This window comes from Protopterus annectens, chromosome 13.part0 (assembly GCF_019279795.1).
Source record: "Protopterus annectens isolate FY-2018-M chromosome 13.part0, PAN1.0, whole genome shotgun sequence".
Lineage (NCBI taxonomy): Eukaryota > Metazoa > Chordata > Ceratodontiformes > Protopteridae > Protopterus > Protopterus annectens.
The window spans coordinates 333172554-333193990 of record NC_056747.1 but is presented as its reverse complement, the minus strand read 5'-3'; the positions used below and the strand labels follow the sequence as shown (position 1 = coordinate 333193990).

The 21437-nt window shown below is 40.2% G+C and overlaps 1 protein-coding gene across 1 annotated transcript in view; it reads right to left on the bottom strand.

Moving 5' to 3' along the window:
• Positions 1-21437, bottom strand: part of REX1BD (required for excision 1-B domain containing) — a 156289-nt gene that overhangs the window by 38547 nt on the left and 96305 nt on the right. Inside the window, exon 3 of the mRNA XM_044053950.1 lies at positions 19749-19953. Within this exon, the coding sequence (XP_043909885.1) occupies positions 19749-19953 (205 nt within the window). The remainder of the gene's footprint in view (positions 1-19748; positions 19954-21437) is intronic.

Sequence of the window (21437 nt, the reverse complement as noted above, 5' to 3'; positions counted from 1 at the left end):
CTGTTTCTTTCTGAAATTGGTGCGCCTTGTTGCTGTAGCACAGACCAGATTCAGGCGTGCTGAATCTAGCTTTGTCTGTATAACTTGAACACTGATCCAGGCCATCTTTTTTTGGAGAAGGTTCCCCTGCACCATAGTGGTAGGGGTGTGCAGTTAGAACTTGTCTGATTGAAGATTGCTGGAACAGAGCTCAGTTTTGAGTTTTTTTTCTGGTTAACTGGGTAACTTGTTTAAATCTGTTTGTTTTCTATGTTTTCTATTGTTTTATATAAAGTGCACTTTATGCATCTGCTTTTACTGTATTTGTGTTTCTTCTTACTTTATTACTAGGGGCATTGACTACAACTCTGATCTGAGATATATAACAATAAGTATCCTTTTCTGTGCATTTAAAGTGTTTTTTTTAATTGTATCTGCTTTATTTTCTGTAAAAAAAATATACTTGTTCCCCACCTTTCTAACCTAGTATAGTCCAGTTTTCAGGATAGTGCTGAATTCAGGGCTATGTTACAAATCTCTGTATTTGCCCATACCTTATTGGATAGAAGGAAGTTTCTCTGTTCACCTGAGAGACGGGAGCTTTGAGCAGCCTATATGTCCCTGGAGGAGTGGTTTCAGCACAGAAATTAGTAGTCTATTGGCCATTTTGGGCTAATTTCTCTCTCATTTCCCTGCTATAAAAAACGCATTTGCTCGGTTTTGCTCGCTGGGCAGCGCCGGTTAGCTAGGGTATAACTACTCCCAGCTCCATAAAGTCTCTTCAATTTTTCCCTTGGAACTAGACAAACGTTCAACTTAAGCACTCAAGCCATTCATTTCTCAGCTCAGCACTTGCTCAAAACTCATAACAAGTACTTATAAATCCTAGCACTAGACCCCCCCTATACTGTACAGAAGGATGAGGCTCTCTATTCGACCTTTCCATCCTTTCAGTAAATCAGTTCACTGTACCTATCCAGGCATGTCCAAAGGGCAGTTTCAGGTGTACTCTCCAGTCCAACTGGTGAATCTGGGCATTCTGAGGCAATATTACAACTGCCTCATGTACACAGACAACCTTCTCCTCCTACCACCAAACACTAATACATGCGAGAGATGCAATTATACAGCCAAACTGGAGGCTAAGCTCTCTCAACTCAAGACTGGATCAGACAGTCAAGAGGAGAAGGGAAATACTTGCATCACACCACCAAGTCTCACACAGACCCATCAAACCAGCACTGGCAAAAAACACACAAATACATGAAAACATACTCGGAGGCTCTAAATAAAAATCTGCAAGAGAGACCTCCAAAACACAAACCATGAAACACATACTTCACAAAACCAGTGAGCCATGCAATCACAGCCCTTAAGGCAAAATAACTTACCCAACATACTAGTAATAGGTGACTCTATAGTCAGGCACACTGACGTCCCACTCACTAGGCTGAATAAAGAGAAGGTTACTGTTAGCTGCCTGTCAGGTGCCAGGATCTGCCACATAACACAAGCACACAGGTCACTCCAGAACAAGTACAAGTATGACTCTCATTTGTTGGTAAGAGTGACCTAAGCCGTACCTCCCTGGACTACATGAAAAGAGACATGGAAGAGCTCTCTGATCACGTAGCCCAGGCCGGTATGACCCTGACTAGCATCCTGCCCTCACCAAGAATGATACCACGGTATAAAGAAAAAAATATCAATTTCAACAACTGGCTAAGTTTCTGGTGTCATTCAAAGGGGATCCAATGTCTGTCTGCCTGGGATGACATGCTCGACAAGCCACACTTCTTTGCTAGAAACGGCTTGCATCTGTCACCCTTAAACTTTCGAATACTGACCAAGGCTTTTGCCACCTCCATAGCGCCTTTTTTAGGCAAGGCTCAAAAGACAAACCCACCGCCATAAACAGCACAAATAACAAAAAACTGAGGGTAATGCTACTCAATGCCAGAAGTCTAAACTTCAAAATACATGCCCTCGAGGCACTCCTTAGTATAGGGAAAATCGATATATGTGCAGTAACAGAAACCAGGTTTAAGGCTCTAGAGAGTACCCCAGCACTACCAGGCTACAACTTGTACCACACATTTCAGCCACAGAACCCGGACCGAAATACAAAAGGTGGGGACGTATCCATATTCATCAAGGATACACCTCCAGGTTAGTGGCACAGCATGATGCTTCAGAGATCATCCACATGCAACAATAACAATGGGCAAAACTGCAATTCAAATTGCAGCTTGCTACAGATCACCCACCATGTCCCAAGGCCCCCATTCCATGTTTCTGGAAACACTGGGAAACATAAAGGTCCTACCAAACACCCTAATATTGGGTGATTTCAATTACCCAAACATTAACTGGGAGAACTACTCAAGTACTAACTCCCTTGCCCAACATTTCCTAGAATTTATAAACTCAAACGCCCTGGATCAACTGGTCAACACACCCACCAGAAGTGACAACATATTGGACCTGGTCATCACCAACATGGGCGACCAGTGTTCCATACCGGAGGTCAACCCCACGCTGGTTAGATATGACCTTAAACAAATCACTTTGGATATCCACATTCCGCCCTCACCCCAGGACAACGAAACCACCATGAAAAAAAACTTTTCAAAAGCAAACTTCACGTTACTGAAGACTGAGGTGGAAAGTTTCAAAGCCCCCATGCTAATGGAGAATGCTGTCCAAGCTGCAAAATCCTTTACTAATGCATTTCTACGGGCACCTACAAGACTGCATGGATCGTGCTATCCCAAGCAAAATCAAGACTCGCTCCTCCAAGAAAAGTAAACCAGTCTGGTGGACCTCTGCCATAAACAAACCAGACAATAGAAGGAGGAAATGAGTACAGAAAACAGTAAAATCCCAAGAAGGGAAGACATATCAGTATCAGCAAGAAACTATGATCCCTCATAAAATCATCTAAGGTGAGCTTCGAAAGAAAAATTGCCAAGGACTCCAAAGATAACCACAAGGCATTCTTTAGTGATGTCAAGAATCTAAGTGGCAATGCTCAGATCTGCCCGGAGTTACTGCAGAATGGCACAAAATACACTATATTGCCAACATCCCGGCTGACAGGTTCAGTGCAAACTTCACCCCCAAAAGGGCCCATAACCATACCAGAAGAATGTAGAGCCCCTGAAATCACAGACACTCAGGTTAAAACAGCCCTCTCCAAAGCCAAAAACACAGCATCAATGGGACCAGACGGTGCCCCAGGCTGCATCCTACACAAGCTCAAAGCCGAACTAACCCCTCACCTAAACACACTGTTCAAACTCAGCCTCTCCACAGGCTATGTACCCAAAGAGTGGTGCACAGCAACAGTTATTCCGCTCCACAAAGGTGGAGCCACAACTGACCCTGGGAACTATCGCCCTATAAGCCTGACTAGCTTGGTCTGCAAGGCTATGGAGTGCATCATTATGGAACTCATTAACAGAGACATTGCGAACCTCCAAACACTGGACCCTACCCAGTTTGGCTTTGTTAAGAGCAGATCATGCCTCCTAAACCTGGTGGACTTCTTTGAGACAGTTACCAAGGCTATAGACGAGTGAAAGGTGGTACACACAGCCTACCTAGACCTCGCAAAGGCCTTCAACACCATTCCCCATTCTGGTATTATAGACAAGCTCACCAGCCTGAACATAAACCCCTACGTCACAAGATAGGTTGCCAACTGGCTCATGGACAGAACCCACATGATGAGAGTTGTGGGAGCTAGGTCCGACTCTAAACCACTTACAAGTGGCGTTCCCCAGGGCTCAGTCCTAGGACCCCTCCTGTTCGGCGTATACTTCTCAGAGGTACAGGCAAGCACAGGAGGACTATGGCTGACCAAGTTCGCAGATGACTGCAAACTAGTGGCAATAATTGACTCTCCGGCTGACACAGACATCCTCCAAAAGGGTCTCACCAAGACGGATAACTGGTGTCAAAATCATAGCCTCAAGCTAAATGCCAAAAAGTGCATAGTCATCTCCTGTGGAAAAAAACAAAGTACCCACAAACTACCACATAGGTGGTAGTCCCCTAAATACGGAAGACGTAATAAGGGATCTGGGAACCCAAGTAGATAGTAATCTCTCCTTTGATAGTAACATTGCCAAAGTGGTTAGAAAATCCTTCTATGTGACCCACCTAATCACAAAAGGGTTTGCATCCAGATCAAGAGGTCATTGTGCCCCTCTACTCATTAGACCCATCATAGGAGTACAACGCCACATTTGGGATGTACCTTACAAGACATCTGCAACAGCTGGAAAGACCACAGAAGTACCTCACCAAGAGGATCACTGGCCTCAAACAGATGCCCTATGCAGCTTGACTGAAGAAAGTCCAGCTGTACTCGGTTGCATACCACCTACTCAGAGGTGATCTCTGCCTGACATACAAGGCTATGTCCAACCCAGAATTGATGGACATGCTCCACCTAAAGAAAACCATATCCCTTCGAGCCACACGCTCTAGGGATCTAAACCTCACCACAACAATAAATAGGACGTGCTGGAGGGATAGATTCCTGTCCCAGAGACTTCCCATGCTTTGGAACAAGATTCCAATCTACATTAGGCAGAGCTCCTCGCTAACACTCTTCAAGAGAAACCTTGACGAGTGGATGAGAAACAGAAAGTTTACCCTGGGGATCACTTCAGTGGCTCTACTGGACAGAGGCACGGGGAACTAATGTAAGGGGGCAGTGTACGCCAACACATTCTGGCTAGGCTTGTAAATGCCTTCGGGAGATAGTCTAGTACCTACCTATGAACCTATGAGCTGTAAATTATGTACCCAGTCATGACTTGATTCAGCAATACCCACGTTTATGGGGACATAAGAGAAAGTATTTAGGAGTATGTATTAAAAAGCCTTCTGTTACGGCAGCTAAAGATATGTGGGAAGAGACTAAACAAAAGATAATATAAAAAAATTAGAAATACGATGTTATTTGTGGATGTGGACAGCAAGATATGAGCACAGAAAATGTGTTTTAGTCATAGGTAGGTACTAGGCTATTGGCCCACAGGCCTAAGTAAGCCTAGCCAACAAGGTTCCCTGGCTTATGCCACCCAAGAAAGTTAATTTCTTGTGCCCCTATTGAGCAGAGCCACAGAAGTGATCCCCGGGCGTATTTCCGATTTCCCATCCACTCATCAAGATTTTTCTTGAAGAGTGCTAATGAGGAACTTTGCTTGACATAGATGGGTATGCAAACAGAATCTGACATGGGGAAACACATTTGTTGGAATGACTATCTAATCCATCTGCAAAAAGGCAAAGCCTGGCACATGTAGATTAGGTTATGCGTATATAAAACTTGAATAACAAGATAGTATGAAGCACAGATGCGCACTCCCTAGTTTACAGCTGCTTCCTAGTTTATAGCTGCAATCAGTGCTATGCACAACCTCAGTTCTGTTTAGGCACTGTACCAGTGCCTCTGCATGTGGACCTGGAACCCCACACACATTGTGGTATGTGATCACCATACTTTCCTATGTTTAAAGGTGGAACATCTCAAAAGTGGATATTGCTGGGCCTAAGCAGTGTCAAAAGCTCTCAACTGCATGTACAGCACACCTACCTTACCTTTCCTGTAAGCCACCATGGGTCTGCGGTTTTTACTTTAGTATTTTATCAGTTAGTACTTCTTTCTTAACTCTATGAATATCTATATGTAGAGAAGTCTGACTCAAAGTTGTGAATGCTGCATTGGTGCATGTATAAGAGTTAATGCAGGACAGTAGTATTGCTTTATATCAAGGAAAGACTGCACAATTGATATGGCGGTTCTGCAAATGAAGCCAGATACTAACACTACTTCGGAATCAGTACTTATGCGCAATGTACTTACTCATGCAAGACATGCACGGCAAGGTGATTTCAAACCATGTGACCTGTCTTTGCTCCTGTATATACATATGTGCATATCTAACACTGTGGTGCAGTCCTATGTTTTGTGGCACATAATTTACCAGTATGCATCTGTGCACACAGTTCTATCATACTGCTCCTCTAGTGAACTGACCATGTAGCCATGCTGCCTTAAGAACTGAGAAAACAAAGCTCTTGCATGGTGGTGTGCCAGTGTGAGAGCATTACTTTCCTGTTCAGAGAATTCAAAGAGATGCTGCTTGGCCAGCATGATGGCCCTTTAAAGAACACAGATCAACAGGTACCACTTGTGTGGAAGTACAGTACTGGCATTTCTTTAAAAAAGATACAAGGATATCAGAGCTTCAAAAATGAATGTAGATATAAATTCACATATGCAGTGAAGCTCAGTGTGGGCTAGTACTGTAATAAGGTACTTGATACACTTGTAACAAGTAAAGAAGGTCACCTGGCTAGCTTTACTCAGATTACTTTTCTCCAACACTTACAACCACTTTGCTTCCCAATCTTTTTTGTACCTTATCACTCCTCCTCATACTGCACTTATTTCTTAAACTCATAGTTTCATAGTATAGTACTAGGCTATCTGCCCTGGGGCATTTGTAAGCCTAGCCATAGTGATGTGGCTTTTGCCACCCCATGAAATGGTACAAAAATGTACAGAATAAATCTAGAATACTGTGCCTCTGTCTAGTAGTGACACAGTGAAGGTCCCCTTATATAACAGAATTAGTTTACTGTGCCCCTGTCTAGCAGTGACACAGATGTGACCCCTGGGGTAAACTTACGATCTCCCATCCACTCATCAAGATTTCTCTTGAAGAGAGTCAGTGAGGGGCTCTGCCTAATGCAAACTGGGATCCTGTTCCAAAGCATGGGAAGCCTCTGGGTTATGAATCTATCCCTCCAGCATGTCCTATTCATACTTGTGTCGAGGTTTAAGTCTTTAGCTCTCGTGTTCCTGATGGATTTGGATTTTTTGAGGTGGAGCATGTCCATCAGATCCTGATTGGACATGGCCTTGTACGTCAGGCAGAGATCACCTCTGAGCAGGCGGTATGCTACTGAATAGAGCTGATTCACTCTCATTTTAATAGTACATTATACTTGTCTGTCTGTAAATTATTACTAAACTCAAACACACCCCAGTTTGATATTTTCCTTGTAGCCACCATATATAAATAAATAAATAGTTACTGTATGTTATTTCTCTATTCAATAAATTAGACAATTTCTTAATTTCTCTCTCTTTTTGTGTTAAAATGTTATGTCCATGTAAGAAATATTTAAAAATCTTGTAAATAAGCTCATGTACAGAGAAGTTTATACCCTGCAATTATAAATGTACATCATGTATAACTTACAAGTGAAGCATTTTCCCCTGGCCTCTGCTGAAAATGGGTTTTGCTCAGTTGGACTTTTCACGGTCAACAAAGACAAATCATTTTTTTCATCCTCTATTCTTGGATGACCTGAGGGAAGGGATATTGAAATGGTGTTAGCTCATCTACTTCCCTGAGTGGTTACAGCAAGACTAAGTATAGTACTGTTCAGTCAGTAAAATTACCTTACTGATGAGCACTTCCACAGCTGAAATAAAAAAATAAGTACAAGTATGTATTCATGTCTTGTTACCCTAATCAGTTCCAATTATTGCAACAGGTGCCCTTTTATTACCAAAGTAATTACGTAATCTTAGTAATAAGAATTCCAGCAGACCCTTTCAGAGTGGGCCGAATGGCCGGTTTGTGGTACCTCCAAACAGAAAATGCCAGAGTGAAGGTCAGTTCTCCCACCAGTGGGATTCCCACGCCCCACACAATAACAACAAATGCAGCAAATGGTAACAATGATAGTTACATTCTTAATCTATCAGGACATGTTTTTACAGATACAGAACTTTCAGTGCTTGAATGTGGACTTAAATGTGTCCCTACTGTTGTACCGAGCTTACATGATATTAAACGGGATATTTTTAGATTGGTTAGAAACTTACAACCAAAATGTTTACTTGACACGTGACTGATACGTGACAATGAGTATAATGCATGTTTGACTGACACTAGTCTGGACTCTAGTTTTGGAAATGATAGTTTTTTATAATGCATACAATTTACTAGATACCTGTAATATTAAGGTACAAAGTAAGTATGCTCCTGTTTTTAATGATGTGGATATTAACTATTTTCATAAAATGGTTGATTTCTTTGTTGAATGGAGTTGAAAGATTAAAAAAAAAACAGGATGATACAAGTTTTCAATCTAACATGAAATGAAGTCCCTTTAGGTTTGTATACAAGTCAGGCATATGTTTAATCAATCAGAGGAATAGTTGTGGATGATAATTAACTAAGAGTTGAAGGAATTTGTCTGGGTGAGAAAGAGACCAAGAGCTAAGTGGGATACGTTGATCCGTTGAACAGAATAAGGTGGTTTAGGATTACCTGGTTTGAAGGGCATATTTTAGTGCTACACAGTTAAGCTCATATACACAAACAGAAAGTTATATTCAAAGTGGAAAGGGATGATGATGATGACGACGTAGGGGAGGAGTTCAAGAAATAAGGAGACAGTAAGATTTTGGATGCAGATCCTTAAGGAGAATAACCACCACCATACAAAATATTAGATTCATAAAATTGCAGAAAGTATTCTAAGAACTAACCCAAAATGTCAATGGAGGAAGCAGTTTTTCCCAAAAGGGATTTCTGTAAGTACAGGTACAGAAAATATGCAAGAGGGGGCTGGAATTTACTAGAGGAAACTGGCAAGGAAACCAAGGTATTCTGAGCAAATAACTAGAGAGGGAAAGGTTATAGAGTGGGATGAGGCCATGAAGATGTTTGGACTGTAGGCTACAGACGGCCCTCCCTACCAGGGACCAATATCAGAGTATAGGGGAAAAAAGAAACAGTGGAGTCCTAAGTGAAAGATCTGTTTTGGTAGATTTTTTTAGTTGAATCTGTAACAGATGATGCCCTTACATTCACTGCTGCAGTATTCTTAATGATAAGGGATTCCCTGCTGCAGAGGCCTGATGTCTGGCCAGTCTTCCAAAGACTTCTGAATTTAAAAAGGTATGCCGAATGTCACCATACACTCCCTGTGTAACATAGGGCATAAAGGTGACATTCAGGCTTAGCAAAAACAGAAATTATTTGCCGCCTGCCTGAAAGTATCTTTTACACCATCAGTCTGTTTACCTGCGCCCATCTTCTGCCAGCTGAATGCATTTTTGTACTCCAGTGGCTTTCTACGTCTGTTTGCTGTTTTCACAAGATTTTTTTTTTGTGTGTTCCTTGAGGTTCACATCATTCAGGAAGGGTAAATGCCAGTGTGAGAGACAGATTTCCCATACAGAACAACACAATAAGTGTCTTTTTTACTTAGGTGTTTCTCATGATCATATGTTTTCTTCTATTGGTCAGATGTTTGTTCCAAAAACCCTCGCAGTAGACTTTCTTCCCTTTCCTTGTATCCTGAGAATCAGTGTCTTAAGCTACTCGCTAAAGATACTATGGAAGGAATCTCCCTCCCCAAGGGTCAGCCGTTAGGGAAGAAGGAGAAAAAAAGTTATGACCAGAATCTTCCTCTGTCCAGCCTCTCCCAGGTGTTTCTCCCAAGGTCGTTACAAATCTGGAGGCTCACCCAGCTGTGTCAGATTTCTCTGCCACGACCGTGTTGGAGGCCAGTGAGGATCCAGCTGGCAGGACGTCTGAAGAGGCTTTTGCAGGCATTCGTCTCGGATGTTCAGAAGGAACCACAGTTGATTTTTCTGAGGGGCCTTTGGGAGTTCCTCAGTTTTTAGTTGGGGAAGAAGTTTCTGCTACAGTTCTTGGCTGTCGTCCTGGATCTGAACTTTCTCAGGACATTCCCTTAAAAAAGAAACAAAAAATTAAACATGTTTCTTCTGCTTCTAGGGATTCACAAAATGAGTGGCAGACTTTTACTCAGGGGTTATTTCTGCCTTACTGTCCTTAAAGCCTCCTCATTGGGTTTCAGTTCCTGCTCCTCTTTGGTCTTCTACTCATCTTAAAAGGCCTAGGAGAACAGGATTACTCCGAGGATGAGTCTGATTCTGCTGATGAATCCGTAACTTATTCTACTCAAATTCCTTCTCCTTTTGACGTTGGGTCAGAGAGGGAAACTATTAGTCCTGATGTTCCTTTGGAGGAAATTCCCTTTGTGGACTCGCTCTCTAGGATGATGGATTTTTTTTTAAGTGGGATTGTACTTAGGTCTCTGATATCAATATGAGTTATTGCAGTTGGACTCTCCTAAACCTGTGGCTATTCCTCCCGTCTGGGCTGCTTTGCTGGATGCTTTCTCCGATGCCTCTCAGGTGCCTGATTTTCTTCCCTCTGCTCCCAAGAACCCTGACAGGTTTTATAAGGTTCCTGAGGATTATTCTTTATGTAAGTGGCTGGCCCATCAGTAGTGTCCATAGCCTCTGATAAGCCATCTCAATTGCTTTGTTCACACAAGTTATTGCCTTCTGACAAGGACAGCAGAACTATAGACAGGCTGGGCAAAAAGGTTTACACTTCTGCTACCCTAGCTTTTAGGGCTATGACTTATCAGACCCATATGTCTAGGTATGTGCTGGCTCTTCTTTCTTAGCCCTGTCAACTTATTTCTGATTTTTCCAGTCTCTGAGGGTAAAACTTCTGTCTTTTCTTGCTAGGGACTTCCTCTCCAGTCATTTGTCATTCTATTAAATCTAGTTATGATGCGGCAGATGCCTCTTCTAAGGCTGCTGCTGTTTTTGGTTCAGTTATAAGGATGTATTCTTGGCTTAGGTTTCAACCTCTACCTGATGATATTAAAGCTAAGTTGATGGATGCTCCTCTGGATTCTAAACTTTTGTTTGGGGAAGCTACTGCTTGTTTAAGTTCAGGATAAGGGTAAGACCATATGGGAACTTAAACATGTGTTTGTTTCCCCTATGCCTAAATTTCAGAAAACTACTCCACTAAGCCTGAATTTGTTTCTAAGCAGTCCCGTCCATCTACTAAAGGTAAGAAGAGTAGCAAATGGACTCCTCCTGCTAAGGCTGCTCAATTTTTGGGGACTCCAAAGCCTTCCTTTCTGGACAAACCAGGTACTGTGTGACTATCCATCAATTCCCAGCCACATTCCTCATTCTCCTCGCCTTTCTCTTTCTTTTCCGGTTTGACTTCAGATCACTCAGGATTCTTGGGTTATGTCAATCATTCATAAAGGGTACTTCCTTGTGTGGAAATCCTGTCCTCCTTTTATGGGCATTCCTCAGTCTCCTTGGGAGCATCTTCCCTATTTACTATAGGTTTTCAAAATCTCTTGTTTCAGGGTACTATTCAAGAGGTGCCTGTGTCCCAAAGGGGGAAAGGGTTCTACTCCCAACTGTTTCTAGTGTCCAGAAAAGAGGGCACTTGGAGACTTATTCTAGACAACTCTCATCTAAACACTTTTCTAAAGGTACCTTCCCTTTTGGATGTCGTCCCTTCAGATTCTGTTTCCTCTCTTGCTCCATCAGGCCTATATGTTGTCTCTGGATCTCAAGGATGCTTATCTCCATATTACGATCCACCCTCTTTTCAAGAAGTTTTTGTGTTTCTCTGTTGCTTCCTGGCATTTTCAGTGCCTTACTTTGCCCTTTGGCCTTTCTACTGCCCCAAGGGTGTTCACCAAATGCCTTGCTCTTGTGATTGCCTTTTGCAGACTTCAAGAGATCCAAATATTTCCTTACTTGAACGACCTGTTGATTCAGGCATCTTATTCACAGACCCTTTTGTAAAATCTTCATTTTGCTGTATCCCTTCTTCAGAGTCTGGGGTTCACTGTAAATTTCAAAAAGTCTTCTCCGACTCCTTCTTAGAATCATGTTTTTCTGGGTTGCAGGATTCAGACTGTGCCAATGCTTGCATCCCTGCCCCCTCCAAAAGCCTTAACTCATTTCTTTCATGCTCTTCTTCCTCTGGTTTCTGTTACCACCAGGGAATTTCTGAGAGTTCTGGGTTTCATGGCATCCACCTTTCCGATGCTTTCCCTCTGGCCAAACTTCATATGAAAAAGTTTCAGTGGTTTCTGAAGTCAGTGTGGCTTCATCATGCTCATCCTCTAGAATTTGTAGTTCCTCTTCTTCTTTGCTTCAGACAGGAACTTGTCTGGTGGATTTACCAGTTGTCTCTGAATCTAGGGATTCCTTTTCATCCCCCTGTTCCTTCTCAGGAATTGTTCATGGACGCCTCAGACATGGGATGGGAGGTGACTTTTGGCTTCCTAAAGGTACAAGGAGTGTGGCCACCTCGTTAGCAGAAGTAGCAATGTCAAAGTGATGAGAGCCCTTCTGCTGGCTCCTCAGGCCTTACAGTCTCTCATTTCTCCAGGACCTCTCAAGGTATTCACAGACAATACCACAGTGATGTAGTATATCAACAAGCAGGGAGGAACAAGATCTCATCTTCTTTGTTGGTTGGCACTTCTCGTATGGGATCTTGCTGTCAAGTGACTCTTCTGGCAGTTTATATCCCTTCCAGTCAGAACACTGTGGCAGACACTCTGAGCAGGTCCTTAACTAAGTCCCATGAATGAATGCCTCACAGGGATGTGTTTCTGGACATTATCCACAGGGGAGGGGGGTACTCCTTAAAAGGATCTTTTTGCCTCCCCTCTGAGCATACAACTCCCTCTGTTTTGTGCCAGAGTCTTAGGTCCTCTGGTATGGAAGGTGGACATCCTCTCATTCTCTTGGAAGTGGATGTTTCTTTATGCATTCCCTCCCCTTCCTCTCATTCCAAGAGTCCTGTTTAAAATTCAACAGGATGCTCCCAAAATCTTGTTGGTGACTCCCTTTTGGCCGCAACAGCACTGGTTATCGCCTTCTTCTGCATCTAGACAGTGACAATCATCACAAGTTACCTCACAGGGTGGATCTACTCACACAAGACAAAGGATCGCTTATCCATCCCGACCTGTCCATGCTTCACCTGACATTGTGGGTGATAGACACCTTTTTTCTGTCCTGCAGGAGGCCAGGAAATCTATGACTAGGAAATCCTACTTATCCAATTGGAAGACGTTTTCTTTTTGGTGTCTCTCTCATAACCTGGACCCACTTACTGTGGTTGCTCCTTTGGTTCTCTCTTATTTGTGTGAGTTGCTCAATGCTGTTTGGCCTATTCTTCTATTAAGGCCCACCTATCAGCTATCTCTGCTTGTATGCCTTTTTCTCCTCTCCTCTAGCTGTCAGATTTAAGGTGAGACAATTTCTTAAAGGCAACCTTAATATTAGACCCCCCAGGAAGTCTGTTTTTCCTCCCTGGGATCTTAATTTTGTTTTGGAGAAGTTGATGCAGGCTCCTTTTGAGCCTGCTGCTTCAGATTCCTTGCAACATTGTTCCTGCAAGATTGTTCTTTTGTTAATGCTTACTTCTGCCAGACAGGTGTCTGAATTGCAGGCCGTTATGGCTTTTTTTCCTTTTTGATTTTTCATCAGGACAGAGTGTCCTTGTGCACTAACCCTTCTTTTATGCCAAAGGTGGTTAATTAGCTATCACTTAATCAGTCTGTTAATCTGCCTACTTTTTCCCCCTCTTCCCAAAGTGACAGTGAGAGGGTGCTGCATACTTTGGACATGCATAGCTAACTTAGAATTTATTCGGATATGACCAAGGCTATCAGAAAATCTGATCAGTTATTTTTTTTCTTTTCATCCTAGATCTTTGGGGCCTGCTGTATCCATGCAAACTATTTCATCTTGGATTTCTAAGGCTATTTCCTTTTGTTACACTTTTCATGGCAAGAGCCTTCCTTTTTCAATTAAGACTCATTCTACCAGAGCTGTGGCTTCTTCTGGTGCTTTTTTCAAAGGCTGAGATACAAATTCTAGTCTTAAAGCAGCTACCTAGACTTCTGTGCATACCTTTCCCAATCACTACATGTTGGATGGTATCTCTACGGCTAGGGCTGGTTTTGTTAGTTCAGTTTTTCATGTTTTTTAGGCGACTCTTCTGGCCTTTCCTCATCCCAAGTTTGCTCTTGAGCTTTGGCACTCCCCCATATCATAAAGAATACTGTAGCTGTGAATATATGGACATAGTACAGTTGTGTAAAATCTTACCATAATGGTACATGTCCTTGCCTACACTGCTGCAGTATTCTCTCCCTCCATCCCTGTAGTTCTTTACCTTCCTGGAAGTACACGTTACCTCTTGGGTTCCTTGGACTGTGTTCCTCCTGGGGCAATTAGTTCTGTTTTTGGTACGGCTGAACGTCACCGTTCACGCAGGGACCCTATGGTGACGTTTGGCATACCTTTTAAATTCAGAAGTCTTTGAAACACTGGTTGGACATCGGGCTTCCCCAGCAGGGAATCCCTTATCAATACGAATACTGCAGCAGTAAAGGCAAGGACATCTACCGTTATGGTAAAATTTTACACAACTGTACTTTGCTGTTAAAACCGGGATAATTAGTAGAGCATATAAAATATTACATGATAACTATAATAATCAGAGAAATTGAGAAGAGAGACTTCAAAATAATTACAAGGAACAATGGTAGGACACATGTATGGCTCCCAAGTATGCAGCAAAATCCAGAAGGTTTTTTTTTTTCTTGGAAAAGTTTGCATAGGTATTTTATACCCCAAGCATACTTCAATTAATTTTTTTCTTACACAGATAGCAAATGATGGGGAAGAAACAGGTGACTGGTAGTATGTTTTTTGGGAGTGTAATGAGTTGGCGGATTTAAAAAGTTCCCTACATAGTACTCTATCAGAATTAATGGGCAAATGGCTGTAACTAAGGAAATTATTATTCTGAGCTGGGACATTGGATCTGAATTATCTAAATGTAGTAAGGTCTTGTTAAGACTAATTCTGGTGGCTGTCAAATAAGCAATTACTAGAAAATAATCTAAACCTACCATATTAGAAGTATTGAATATTATAAAAGACAAAAGAACTAGAAGAGGGATCTTTAGAAAAGGGAAGGAGCAAATTACATAGAAATAAATGGAATATGTGGGGAAAAATACAGACTACTGACCAGGAGGAGGAGTGAAGTTTAAGGGAAGGCAAGAACTGACAGATTTATGTAATGTTGGACTGAAAAACATAAAGAAAGAGAAGATGTAATGTATAATTTGCATAAATGGAAAAGTGTTAATATTTTTTTGTTTTCTTTCTATATTAGATGTGTGCCTATGCCTTAAGTGATATTTTAATAAAGGAGTTAAAAAGCTAGTGATTATAAGAAATATCACAAATAATGTTATAGAATTTTCTTGACTCTCTATATGCTTAGTCCATTGATAATGGGGGTCTACTTAATACTGTTAAATGTAAGCATGTAGGTGGTAGTCACTGTTGATCTGATACCCCAACAGAGGCATGGCTTGTTCACCAACCTGGTGCCCCTCAATTCTAAATTGAGAAGAAAAAATAAGGACTACAACTAACAACAACAATGTGATATATAATAGGTAATTCACAGTCAGGGATTGTTACAACATAAAATGGAAAGTTTCTCGGTTTTAAAGGTTTTATTATTTTAATTATAGCGATATAAAGGTTACAGAAGGATTTTTCTCCCTTTTAAGCAAAGGTTTTACAATTGTTCCTCATACTTGAATTGATACATTTGACCTACTAATGAAATTAAAATTGTTCACTCAGAAAATCAATCTTAAAATACAGTCATGTGATAAAACCAAGGCTAATTGTCCTAACATCTTACTTAAAAAGAAAAGTATATTTAATCCCCAATTAACACGACAGTTGCCAATTTTGAAAAAATGTTGAGAGAGAGACTTTTTAAATTTGTTTAAATTAATTTGCTCAGGTTTCTCAAATTTGAACAAAGAATAGAACATCCTTATCACTTTAATGTGTGACCCTTCAATTAGAGTGATGAAACCAAATAAAGGAGAGTGAATTGTGTTAGCAGATAAAATACACTATGTTAATAAGATCTTTAATGTGTTGCACGATACAAGTAAATATCTTACTGTATCCAAGAATTAAATATTTATAGCATATAAAACAATTTATTCCTGGAAGATTCACTGTTACAAGGGGTGATTTCATGAGATTTACAATTTTTTATCCATGAAGAACATATTGATACCAGCTGTGTCTGGGATCCCAAAGGTCCATTAGGATGTCAATGATCCACCACACAGGTTAATAGTCACAGCACAGAGATAGAAAACCTACCCCCTAGCTGTTTTGTAGACCATACCATTAAATTTCCCTCAGTTCAACTTATCATGTACTGAGGGATTCATGGGATTTTTAAGTAAGATTAAACATTACTACAGTGCTGATTGTATTTTTTTAACTATTGATGTTATCGACTTGTTCACAAGTATAGTACATGTGGTAGGACTGGATGTTTTTTATTCTGCACTTACGGAATTAACCCACTTGGATAACTCCTTTAAGTTTCTTATGGACTTATAGAGTTAGTTCTTTACAACAATTTCATATATTTTGCGGGAGAATATTTTAGACAGATTCAAGGGGTTGCAATGTCTGCAGCATTTGCACCCATTTATGCTAGTTTGGTAATGTACAGCTGGGAGATATTTTTAAATCCATTATATACTGAATGCTAGAAAATCTATTTACAATTTCTGGGATGACATTTTTATATTTTTTGGGTGGCTCCCTATGATAGAATAAATATATTAATAACACTATAGAGTTTTTAAAATTCACTTATTGACATATGAATGTTGTGTCTTTTGGCTTTTCCTGGTTAGGGGTCGCCACAGCGGAACTCCAGTCCGCTCATGATTGGCAGTTGATTTTTATGTGCCGAGTTGCCAGCCCTGACGCACAACCTTCAACATATGAATAACACAGTTAATTACTTGGATGTAAGTATTTTTAAGAATATTACCAATAATTGTTCTGAATCTACTATTTATAGAAAAACAACATTTTCTAACACGTTTGCATTATAAAAGTTATCGCCCTTTATTTTGTAAGATAAATACATTTAAAGGACAGCTGGTGATACTGGCTAGAATGTGTTCCAACCCTGATTGTTTCAATGTTGGCTATGAAAAATTAAATAATATGTTTCTAGAAAGAGGGTACTCCTATGACATGTTAAGAAAAATAGGAAATGAAGTCATGAGAGGATGGGGTATAAAATAAGGACCAGTTAGGGTCAAACAAAGTTATAGTTTCTTTAGTGATTAAACATAATAGGGATTCAAAACTGATTCAGGATATTGTTAAAAATTAACTTGAATTTTTTTAAATTAATGAAGATTTATAAAATGTATTAGGCGATACTCCGAATTTTGTATATAAGGCAGGAAGGAATTTTAAAAGACTGAACAACAAAGTCAGCCACAAAATAACAAATCGACAAAATGTGCATGTAAATGCACAGCACGTAACCAGTGCCCTTATATTTTAGAACAGGAATGTCTTACTATAAAAAGTTTAATAGCTAAAGGATTTATTTAGCTAATGGAAATTGTGCGACCAACGGGGTGATTTACATTGCACTATGTTCAAGCTGTCCCAACTTTTATATAGAGAAGACTGAGAGGCTTTTCCACAAAAGGATATACAAACATAATTAAAATATCCTATAGTAATTCCCTGTGCAAGCATATTTTGAACTGCATTCATTTTACTATGTTTGTACTTGGAATTTTGGAAGTGGTTATACCAAATGAGCATGTGGGTTAATGGGAAACATTGATAGTATATAAGGAATTAATATGGCAACTTAAATTGAATGCCTCATTGACCCAGTGGTTGAATGAGCAACTTTCTACTTTTACCAGTCTTAAAACTTAGGGCTGCTGAGCTACAATATATGAACTGTAGATATTCTTTTGTTATTTAGTTCTCTTAATAACAAATGTTCTGATGAATTTGATATTTATGTATATGTTTATGAAATGTCTTTGTAATATACAACAGTATTGAAGTGTTAAGATATAATATGTTTTTCTTTAACTTTCTAATGTTATGATGATGTTTTCATGAACTGGATGAATTTGACTGGATTATTATGATCACATGATCTTCCTCATTAATTGTTTTAAAAGGATTATGGATTACCTTTCTTGGATCTGATGAAGTCCTAGATATTGAAAGGGGGAAAGTGTTTAACCTAAACGTGGCTGTTAAACTAAATTATTAAATTATTGTGGCTTTTAACGATTTGACAAACCCACTTTGTTTATGCAACTTTACATGTGGTTTAAGGTATTTTCGGCACAGGACACTACTTGAGCTTGTTTGTTTTTATGTTTTTGATAAAAAATAAGGACTTTTTCCAGGTTTTGATCTCACTGGCACTGAGAGCCAACCACGTTCCATTTATGCATTTCTCCTACAACTTGTACTACAAACCAAGTGCTTCACTACTGCAGTCCTGAACAGTATTGGTTCACAAATGAATACTGGTACTGTGTTACCTAGCTACTGCTATTAACATCTTGTTTCAGTGGTGGCTGCCCCCTTTGCCTCACCCTAAATAGGCTACTGTATCTCAGTCTCATATACAAAATGGGGCTGATGCAAATTATATTTTAGTAAAAATAATAACTATCCATATGCAATCAATCTGTAACCGATTCCAGATTCTCATACCATTACTGATCTAGGCATTGGATTTGTAGATCATTCCAGATTTGAAGAATATGTATTGCCAATTTTAAGGCAATGTTACCAAATCATGAATGATATTCTTCACTCTGTAGCAGAGAAGAAAAGGTGTTAGTTTCACTTACAAAACATTAAATTATCCTCATATTGAGTATGGAGGACAAGCAAGTACAGTCTATTCTATCTCATTAAAACATCTTGAAAGAATTCAAAGGACTTTTACCAGGCACATCTACTGTGCACATCATCTTTCTTGTAGTGACAGGTTAAAGGAAGTCAAACCATTTTTCATTATGTACAGACAACTCAGGAGAGATGCAACACTGATATTTAAATTTCTCAGGAATGAACATTTGGTAGCTTTCTTAGCAAAAATGTACTGGGACTTTTCTGTTTACTTGATTAGCTATAAGTAAGGCAGGTGTTTTGATACCATTCTCTGATAAAAAATGTACTAATAGGTATTCTGAGGTCATGTGATATGCGTAGAACTAAATGATTTATGCAGTTGAATGTATATTTAAAAGAATGCAACATTTAAGTAGGCTTACTGGAACAGTGGCTGGATTTCCACTTCTGCTGTTAGCAGCAGTCTGGGTTAAAAAATGGATGGTGGGGGTGGGGGGGGGGGTCATTAAAAGTGCGGCTGAATTGTACCGAGTGGCAGACCACTTTCTTCTCACACAGAAGTATCATGTATGACGGGTGTCTCAGGTAAACCAGAGCCTTATTTTGACTGCAGCAGAGAGAGCAGATGTGAGTCTGTATTATCATACAGCACTACTCATTGTTCCACCTTTAGAAGATGTGAGTCTGTGTAGGGGGATACACAGTTTCTGGCCGACAAATCACACCTGTCCGAGAGCTACTTCCCTTAAAATGGAAAGATTTGACTGCTGATGGACATCTGTAGTATCCAGGTGTTCACTCCCTGTAAGCAGGCTTAACTGGACCTAAAAGTTTAAATATTTTAGTTGTCATTTAGATGCTAAAATATTGTTCTCTTTTCTAATATGTTTCAGTAGAGTTGTGCTTAACTTCTTCCCAACTCCATTAATACTAGATAATCATTACTTAATTTCTTAGCTCTACAGTGCCTTCCTCTAGCCCTTCCCCCACCCCAATGTTACAGCAGCAAACAAAATTCCAACAGTCAGATTCAGTATACAGGCTAAAAAGGTTGATGATCCAATGCACAAAATTCCCTCCAGAAGCCCATTGTTCTCACCAGTTCTAGTTTTTCTTTCTCCTTCTCTTGCAGTTTTTCAAGGTGAGCAGAGAGATCAGGCCGGCTGTGCTCCTCATGAAGGCTGTTCTTTATCTGAATGATTTCCTTGGATATCCCATTAAAGGCAACTGTGATCTCATGGACCAACTGTCGATACTGGATGAAGTCATAATGAGGGCCAGTGTTGAGGTATGCCTGATATCCCCTGAAATCATCAAGTCCAACAGTTTTAAGACTTAAAACATAAACAAAATGAGCAGAATGTGCAGAAAATACAGCAGGGGCAAGCTGGCTGGCACAGCAGTACAGTAACCTGTCCTCAGGACAAGTTGGAGCCAGCCAGGTGCAAGGATCACATGCCACAGAGCATCCCTCCATACTCCATGGCAGTAAGTGTCATTCTACTACCTAGACAATTATAAGAAAGTGCAGTGTGTGCAAGCAACAGGATGGTTGCCTCAGCATGCTTGGAAATTCTCAAGCTTCTTTGCACTTGGCAATTAACATCATGTCCGAGAAACAGAATAAACTGCTGAGTACTGCACAATAATCATTCTAAATGCAAATGCCAGAATTTAGAACATATAACAGCACCTTCATTCACATGTACGTACATCATATTCTGACAGAACATTTAGCTGTTAATAGGCTATTTCTTTGACTCTTATCTCGTACTCTAACCTACAACCTCTAACACCCATCCTCCTCAATTCCTTTTCCCCTCATTGCCTGTTTATAAAAACACATTTTGTACATAATGTATATGTATATAAATATGGACTGCGCAGTGTTGCAGCGGTAGCATTGTTGCCTCACAGCAAGAGGTTCTCTGGTTCGATTCTTGGCTGGGGTGCCTTCTGTGCGGAGTCTGCATATTCTCCCTGTGTTCATGTGTGTTTCCTCCAGGTGCTCCGGTTTCTTCCCACGTTACAAAGACGTGTCTGGAGCATTCCTCCCTGGGCCTCTGCTGAAACCTGGCTTAGTTCAAAGTCGGACTTTCCCGGTTAACAAATGTTAAATAAATAAAATAAATGTAGTGGTGAAGTTATCTGTTTTATAAAGCCTTTTAAATGTGTTAATGAACTGTATTTCATTTCATGTTTGAATCTATTCAATTGTAACTATCTTTACTGCATTGTAAGAGCATATATATCTTTGTTTAGATATTTTCTGTACTTCTAGGCAGAAACTGAAATTGGTATACTGAAATCAGAGCTCCACATCAGTAAATAAATTCAAATGAATAAATAGTTAAATATATGGGTGTCATGCTAGTAGTATATCACTTTATCTAATCACGTGGTTAAAAAAGTGATCTAATCCCAACTGAGCTAATGATATTCTTTAATACATTTTATCGGTTTTAATTCTGATAATAAGGAAAGTTTACCAGATTTGATCACTGGTATGAGTTATCTTAAAACGTTTAGAAGTAATATTGCAATTTGCTTTATTAGAGCATGCTGAATTGTGCAAACTGGTAGTGCACTTCCAGTTTTCCATTTCTTCCACTGTAGTATGATCATAGAGTTGCTATATTTAAGGGGGTATGGGGAACTCTGGGGGTGCAGAGGGCTTGCCCCCTTCAAAAAATATATTCTGCTTTTTTTTTTGAGTTAGGCTGGGTTAGATAAAGTGACATACACCCTGCAAAAAAACATTTATTTCAGCTATGCCGAGTTAGATGAA